Source organism: Salvelinus sp. IW2-2015, linkage group LG20 (genome assembly GCF_002910315.2).
Source record: "Salvelinus sp. IW2-2015 linkage group LG20, ASM291031v2, whole genome shotgun sequence".
Classification (NCBI taxonomy): domain Eukaryota; kingdom Metazoa; phylum Chordata; class Actinopteri; order Salmoniformes; family Salmonidae; genus Salvelinus; species Salvelinus sp. IW2-2015.
Window position 1 is genome coordinate 71,573,255 of NC_036860.1, and position 8,657 is coordinate 71,581,911.

Sequence of the window (8,657 nt, forward strand, 5' to 3'; positions counted from 1 at the left end):
ATTTTGGGTCAGTCACGGTGGTCAGTTATTCCGCCACTGTGTACTCTCTGTTTAGGAAAAGATAGCATTCTAGTTTGCTCTGTTTTTTGGTTGATGCTTTCCAGTGTGTCACATAGTTATCTTTTTGCTTTCTCATAATTTGGTTGGGTCTACTTGTGTTGCTGGCCTGGGGCTCTGTAGGGTCTGTTTGTGTTTGTGAACAGAGCTCCAGAACCAGCTGGCTGAGGGGGGCGCTTCTCTAGGTTCATCTCTCTGTAGGTGAGGGCTTTGTAGTGGAGCTTGTGGGCATCACTTCCTTTTAGGTGTTTGTAGAATTACATGTTGATAACTACCAGGTATAGTCCTAATTCTCTGCATGCATTGTTTCGAGTTTTGCGTTGTACACAAAGTATATATTTCTCCCTCTCTCTCTCTTTCTCTCTCTCTCTTTCTCATCGTCTCACAGGGTGAGAAAAGTTGTATTAATTAATAGCTTCTTAGAACTGATGCCTGATGCTGTAAACAAAGTTGAGCTTGAGCCTGCAAACCACCCGGAAAGTAAACTTGTAGAGCCAGCCAGATAGGGAACGGGACAGTCAAAGAAGGGCACGAAATAGAGAACAGGGAAACCGTAAATCTGATTGGCCGATAGCCCTTTCCCCTAGCCTACTCTGACCATCATTGGCTAATGGAAAAATAAATCCCTGCCACACAGACGCTCACACAACACACACACACACACTCATAAGCACTCACACACATAAGTCAAGAGGCAGACCCTGGGCTAATTCAGTACCAGGGAATTATATTACTGGCTGCTCTTCATGCAGAGAAGGGGAGAGAGGGGGCGAGGGATATTACAGGAAGAGAGGGAGGGAGGGGGAAAGCATAGAGAAGGCTAGTGCTCAGGGGTGGGGTTGGAGAATGCAGACAGAGCAACAGCTTGAGCTCTGGGACTACAGTGAACTGAAAGTAAGAGCGTGGTGTGCTCTCAATGAAGGGGTGAGAAAGAGAAAGCCAGAAAGAGAGATGCAACGAAACAAGACACATCAATCTAGGTAAAGGAGGGCGTGCGGACAAAAGACTGACATTGTAGTTCTACAGGAGCCTAGCGGAGGGGGAGAAAAGAGGGGGTAAAGGAGAGAGGAAAGGAGAGAGGAAAGGAAAGGAGAGAGGCGCATGAGAGAGGTGGATGAGAGATTTTTATAGGGTACAGACAGAGATATGATAGTCTGCTTATAGAAGAGGTGTGCCTGGAAACGCTCTGAGAAAGAGACAGAGGGGGAGAGACAGAGAGAGAGAGGGAGCGAGAGAGAAAGAGAGGGCGGAAAATGAGGGGGGAGTGAGTGAGACAGAAAGATTAACCACAGTCAGAAAGAGCGAGAGTGAGCAGTGAAGGACAATCTGGGACATATAGCAAGGGAGGGAGGGGGAGGTAAAAATAAGAAAAAGAAATAGGGGAAAGGTCTGAAACAAACTAATGTGTAAGTGCTGAGTGAAGGACAATAGGAGAGAGGGAGAGAGAGAGAAGAAGAGGAGGGGGCCAGCCAGAGGAAGTAGCAGGGCGAGAGAGGCATGAGGGGACTGTTCTCCTTTATGCTCACCCTGTCCATCCTGGGTACTGTCATGACTGCACTCGTCTGGTACTTCTTCAGCAACCGGTGAGTCCCACTCCTTTCACACCCCTTCTCCCTAACGTCCTCCATATTGACTGGGCAGGTGTTGGAGCCTTTAGCCCCGGGCTAGGTTGGGGGATTAGGCCTGGCTGGTGGTAGCTGGCATCATATCCTCCAGACAGATACCGAGAGGAAGGGAGGAAGGGAGTCTCCACACTTCTGATTTTAATACTGTGATTGTTTCACATCGGTTGGTGTGAATAGCTGCTCTAGCGGAACAAGGTAAGAGTTGTGCAGGAGGTGAAATATTATATGTTTGGTGTTGGTGGTTATGCCTATTCACTGGTCCCCCCTCCACCACCTCCCCTTCTCTCTCTCTCTCTCTCTCTCTCTCGCTCTCTATCTATCTCAACTTAACCACCGATACACCATGATTATGTGGTGGAAAAGAGAGGGAGAGAGAGAAACGTCTGTTTGTGCCCCAGCAGAGCTGATGGATTTCATACCAGACCACTATTAATGAACTCTGAACAACCTGTACCAATTGTACATCTTGTGTTGAAGCGAACGCAACTGTTTATTTGACAATGTAGTTAGAACAAGTAGGAGGTGTTGAAAAGGTACATGGATGGTTCAACGTTGGTGCATTTTGAAACATCATACTCAAACAAACACATTCAGGCAGATCTTTTCCCCCGTTGACCAGGTGTTTCTAAACAACATACGAACCTAGCGTGTGCTTGTAGGTGTACTCTGTTCGATATTGATTTTAAAGAGTGATCTATTTTCTGTGGGAAATGAATAAGTTGCCCGTCGGCGGAGGAAGAGAAGTAAGTGAAAGGGGAACGGAACATTTGTACAAGAGATCGAGGTTGAAAAGTCACTGTAAAATGCCTTCTCATGCTGTTACCGAAACACGCCTGATGAACACACTGTTTTTCGCTTAGTGTCTGCCCTTCTGTGACAGTGACACTTGAGAGCCTTTTTTTCTTCTCCCAGTCATGTCTCGATAAAACCAACTGTCTAAATGGTATTTGTCTGAATGGGACTCTCGACTCTCAGATTAATCAAGGAACTACGTGTTGTTTGACATTCACCATCTGCAGGATATGACAATTATCCCACCATAAGTAACTGTCCACAAGAGTGTCGCATTCTGGAGTGGGGAAACCCATGCACCTTCTGTAATAGGTTATCTTTATAGCTCACTTCAAGGGGGATTATCTGTATACAGTCAATTCAGGCTTGACCTTGCCCTTGGATTTCTTATCAGATCTAAATATGAACAGTCCCCTGTCTTTCCGTTCATTTGCGGTTGGCACTTACGTGTGTAATGCTGCTGTGAAACCCCTGCAGCGTTCAGGGTCTCCTGTTAGATAATCAGTAAAACACGCTAGACTCAGACTGAAAAGATAAAATGGTTGTCCTGTGTGTTCTATTTTGGCTTGGATAACCCTTTAGCTCACCAGGTTATTGTTACAGTACGCACAACATTCAGCTATTGATTCAATGTAGACACACTGTAAATGATCACATCGACACAATTCGTTCAGCGAAGATAACACGGTAAACTCAAACAATGCCCTGTAATACAACAGCAAACAACGCAGCTGTACAATTGTTGACCAGATAAGTGGTGAACTGGGTTCAAACAGAGGTCTACTCATCCTCCTATGTTCTCCGTCTTCCTCTGTCCCTGTTGGTGTACATAGCAATGTTCAACCTGGCAGACCCCCCTACAGAAGTCATATTATGAACTCTGGGCTTGTCCCCTCCGGAACATGCAAGGGCTGCAGGTGAGACTAGACACACGCCCTGGCAACCCACAATCCTCTCTGCACAGCAACCACCTCATCTGTCTCTCTACTGTTATTAACTTCATTATATGGTTCGTGTTCTCTGTTTTGTGTGTGCGTGTGTGTGCGTCTGCGTGTGTGTGTGTGTGTCAAAGGGATACAGTCACTGAAAAAGTGGTGGAGCGCTACTCTCACAGCTGGAGGAAGCAGGAGGACAAGTTCAGAAATTTCAGGTGAAATATAAACACACAATGAACCCAGACTGAACCCCACTAAAAGCAGGCCAAGATGAGCCAAAGACCACTTTGTGAGGGTCACAAACTATAACAAAAGGGACGTTTCCTTTCTACCTTAGAGGAATGAGAAACAAAAGCACGTGGAAGTGTGCTTCAAAGCAGGAGAAGTGACCTGTGTAATGTTAGCGTTTACTTCTTCACGCTGTTAGTAGCAGCAGTAGCAGAGGTCAGAGTCGTGTGATTGTTGCATCCGTCAGTCGGTGGGTATTTCCCTTCTCAGCTGTCCTGTCTCCGCAGGCTAACACTGGCTTAGTAAAGCTCTCTCTGAGTATACAGAGACTTCAACAACACCAAACAACACCAAAGAGAACTGCAAGGAGCTTGGTAAATGAATAAACATTTGAAAGGAAGGACACAGAGCAGAAATTCTAAAAGACAATATTTTTCAATAAACAACCCTTTCCAACTTTTATATTTATATCAAGACAAGATGATGAGGCCTTGTTTATGTATTCCTGTATCTGATATTTTCTTACATTTATCACCAGTAGCTTTTTATACCTAACTTATCAACCAGACTGTTTCAAAATAAGAGAAATGTGTGTATGAAGTACGATTCATTTACAGTGCGCTTTTAATACTGTGTCTTCGTCTTATAATCAAAAGGTTATTGTTGTGTTCTCAGGTCTCTTCTGAGTAACAGATGTCATGGACTCACCAAGGCTATGGTGACACAGGCCAACACTCCTCTGGGGTCAAAGGTTGTGTACGATGGAGAGAAGAGGAAGCATCTTCAGGTGACCCCTGAACTGTTCAGCACCTTCGCTAAGGTCTGTTGCGCTGGTCCAGAGTGTCACCTCAATGAATAGTGCGTGTGAGTGTGTGTTTAAGAAAGAGAGTGACATGACACATGTTGTGTTGCCTACAGGTGAATCCTTTTGTGAATACGACATGGGATACGTGTTCTGTTGTTGGGAATGGGGGAATCCTAGCTAATAGCAGCTGTGGAGAAAGAATCGACTCCGCCCAGTTTGTTATCAGGTGTGAGACAGAAAACTTACTCCACAATAATTGCCTTTTCCTCTCAAACATTGTTAGACACAAATTCACTGACTACTTCCCTCTTTGTCTCCCTCTCTCAGGTGTAACCTCCCTCCTCTGGAGAACGGCTATGAGAGAGACGTGGGCAACAAGACAGACCTGGTGACAGCTAATCCCAGCATCATCATGGAGAAGTGAGTTTGGGGGTACATTGGGCTTCACATACTGCTTATCATCTGGTGTTCTGTGGTGGATTGAGAAATGACCTGATCATATATTCTGGTGCTGCTCAAATAGATCTCCAGCTGTTCTTCACCTCTCTCTTCTTTCTCTCCATCCCATCCTCTCTCAGATATGGGGGCCTGCAGGAGCGTCGTCGGCCCTTCGTGGAGAGCCTGCGTAGCTATGGCGACTCCCTGATGCTCCTGCCGGCCTTCTCATACGGCCCCAACACGCCCGTGTCTCTGCGGGCCCTCTACACCATCCAGGACTTTGACAGCCCCTCGCGGCCCGTCTTCCTCAACCCAGAGTACCTACAGAGTCTGGCGCGCTTCTGGCAGGGCCAGGGCCTGCGAACGGTACGACTCAGCACAGGACTCATCGTGGCTAGCCTGGCGCTGGAGCTGTGCGCCAACGTCCATCTCTACGGGTTCTGGCCTTTTAATGAACACCCACACCGACACCAGCCCCTCACCAACCACTACTACGACAACAGGCAGAGTAAGAAGATGGTGCACGCCATGCCCGCTGAATTTGACCACCTGCTAAGACTCCACACCCAGGGCGTGCTCAGGATACACCTGGGAGAGTGTACACCCACAACCAGGTAGGCCCCACCCCTTTACCGGAAATGTACCTACAGCTAGGACAGACACAACAGGGACATAGGGCCCTCCTGTAGACTCTCTCAGGAGCCTTACCCAGTCTTTGCTACCTGCTAGATTGGATGGCCCCAACTGGCTCTGAGCACTCTGGTATTCAGCACAGGGGCATGTTTTATGTGTCAGCTGTCTGGTCACAGTGGAGGAGCAAGGTGGAGGCTGGGACGTTTCGTCGCCCCGGCAGCCGTTTGTAGATTCTCATTGTGAGAGTCTGCAGAACAGGTTGATCCGCAATCAAATGATTTGTACTGTACCCAAAATGGGTGTAAACACATGAAATATGCATGTCATATACTGTATAGATTTACAATGATGTATTTATCGTCACAAGTGTTCCAGCTAGAATCTAGAGAATGTTTTTTGTTTTGTTGGACTTTAACTGAGAAGCCATTTTGGTGGTTAAATACAAAGTATTTTGGAACATGTATGATTTAGATGAGGCCTTCCCAACTACAGTGTAGTGCCTAATTTGACTCACCTTTCTGACTGTAGCCAAAATGATCACATGCAAGCCTTTAAGAGTTAACTGAATGTATGGTTATGTCAATCTAATACCTCGTGGATTGGCCAATCTTCAGCTGGACTGTTACAGTCATATACATATTTAATATCAAGGACGATTAAATGTGTTATATCTCATTATGACATCGTGTATAATACATTCAATGTGGTACAGGGTCCTTCCATGAAATGAGTCCCTTTTTTGTCTCTTTGATATTGTAAGTAGAAACTGTGCACCAATATTGAATTTTAAAAGACTGTTATATTAAATGAAGTGCCCATTAATACAGACCACATGGAAAATTCAATAAATCCGATTTTTTAATATGAATAAAGACTTGCTAAAGTACCAGAATTCAGAATTTTTATATCTCCTTCTGTGCACCCTCTGTGACGTCAAGAAAGATTCTAACGCACTTAACCCCGACACGTTTTTTTACCGTCATTGTAAAGCCCTAGTTATTTTGTTGCTTTGACAACAAAAAGTAATTTCTGAAGATGATTATTTATTTCATATGATTTTTTTTTAAAGCCTGTCCGTCATTTTAAGGTCAACCCTGTGAACTGAACTCTCGTTTTAATATGGTGAAACCATTCCTTTAAAAACAATTTTTTGAAACGAAACATTGAACATCTAATAGTCAAATCATAGTGTAAAAGCAGAGCTGCTTCTACTCTTTTTGGCATTTTTCTGGTGTTTTGTGATGGAAAACTGAGTGGGTCGAGCGTGTTATATGTTACCCATATAGGAACAGGCTAGAATTTGTTTTACAATTTGTTTTATTTTTGTGATGCTTGCGTTCATGTGCACTTCTCTGTTTCACCCAACAAGCTTCCATTGCTCCTGTCCCAAGGAGGAATGGCTGATTTAAGATGAAATGGTATACCCTGTTGCAGTCAACCCTGACACTTAATTTGGCACTTAATAGGCACTGACTAGTCATTTTTTATTCAAACTCTTAAAATGAGAAAACACATTTTTTATTAAGTTTAACATGTGCTCTTCATGACAGAATGTTAAAATTAGGTGAAATAATTATTTTTTTATTCTTCACCAAGTTAGACTACCCAAAAACCCAGCTAACGACAAACGTTCCCACAACTTTAGAGAACGTTTCCTTAAGAGTCTCATTAGGTCACCAGAAGGGACTCATTTCCTGGAACGACCCTACTACTATATCAACACTTTTTGTTTCATAATTTCAAAATACATTTTGGGAAAGAAAAAACTGTGTTTCAATGATCCTGTAAACATAAAATAACAACAAAGGGTTCTTACACAGCAAGGACTGTACTAGATACCTCACCCAGGTCCAACTAACTCAGAGTAATGATGCTGGAGCACGCAATTGTCTTTGCACCTAATTTAAAAACAAATATGAAAATGATCTAGTGAGTGTCATTAGTCCAGTGTTAGTCCAGTGCTTGAAAGTGACCTGGCACAGTATGTTTTATTAATAACATTAACACACTGATGTTACATAACCCTTCAAAGAGAGATCTTTTCCATTCTGGTTCTTTGTACCATTTGACAGTCCTGGATGTAGCTCGAAGATGGCCTGGGCCCCAGCCTCAGTCTCAGGCCTCAGTCTCCCGGTTGGCTCTCTGGGTAGTGCCATGCCCACACTGGTACAACGCAACACAACCTCCCAGAGCCAGAAGCCTTGGGCTGGGCCCGACACCAACGTCTCTGGACCATCAGGACTGGGGCAGGGTGCTTCTGAAGACCCCACACAGGGTTCAGACTCAGAGCAAAGGACAAAACACAGAAGGGGGAACAGAAGGAGACCAGGGAAGTGATGACACCCATAAACATTTCTGGGGAGTCCCCCTTTCATAAAGAGTTTTCATGGTTACCAGCTCACACAGGTCAAAGCATCATAACAACAAATACTCTCCCCGCTGTGACCATGGTGACAGTAAATCATCTGTGCTGTGACGAAATAACAACATTAGCAAGGGAGTGAGGGAGTGGTGGGGAGATGCAGGATTGACAGTTCACTTATTAGCACTGTAGCTGCTGTAGGTAATAGGTTAAAACCCGATGCATGTGTAAGAAGGGCATTCTAGATCTTGCATTATTTCACTATAATGCAAGGTATATTTGGAAGGTAGAATTCATTGGCTATTCATTCTTACATGTTCTATGTTTGAACTGCTTTTGAAAGGAAAAGTCGAATTGAAAACATTACTGTCATTTTTTTATTCGATTTTCATAACGGTAAGCTTGGACTAATGGCTTTATTAGCTAAACTAGCAAGTCTGTTTGGTTCCCACGGCAACTACTGTATCTATCTAGTAAACTTTAGTGGATGTTGAACACATTTCTAGCTCAAATGTCTTAAATTATAGCCATGGTTGTCATGCCCTGATCTGTTTCACCTGTCCTTGTGCTTGTCTCCACCCCCCTCCAGGTGTCGCCCATCTTCCCCACTTATCCCCTGGGTATTTACACCTGTGTTTTCTATCTGTCTGTGCCAGTTCATCTTGTTTGTTCAAGTCAACCAGCGTTTTGTCTCAGCTCCTGCTTTTTTCCCCAGTCTCTCTTTTTCTCGTCCTCTTGGTTTTGACCCTTGCCTGACCTGACCATGGGCCTGCCCGTACCTT

General features: G+C 44.5%; 1 protein-coding gene across 2 annotated transcripts; it reads left to right on the forward strand.

Annotated features, from left to right (window-relative positions):
• Window positions 1-1,409: 1,409 nt before the first annotated feature.
• Window positions 1,410-8,453, forward strand: LOC111980510 (alpha-N-acetylneuraminide alpha-2,8-sialyltransferase). 2 transcript variants are annotated; one of them, XM_024011255.2, is made up of 8 exons: window positions 1,410-1,640; window positions 3,308-3,391; window positions 3,547-3,624; window positions 4,313-4,457; window positions 4,556-4,668; window positions 4,770-4,862; window positions 5,021-5,494; window positions 7,586-8,453. In XM_024011255.2, exons 1-8 carry the CDS (start codon window positions 1,555-1,557, stop codon window positions 7,848-7,850), a joined length of 1,338 nt encoding a protein of 445 aa, XP_023867023.1. In that variant the 5' UTR covers window positions 1,410-1,554; the 3' UTR covers window positions 7,851-8,453. The 2 variants fall into 2 exon arrangements, with proteins under 2 accessions (XP_023867023.1, XP_023867024.1); XM_024011256.2 differs by lacking the exon at window positions 3,308-3,391 and having other exon boundaries at window positions 1,454-1,640.
• The last annotated feature ends 204 nt before the right edge of the window (window positions 8,454-8,657 follow it).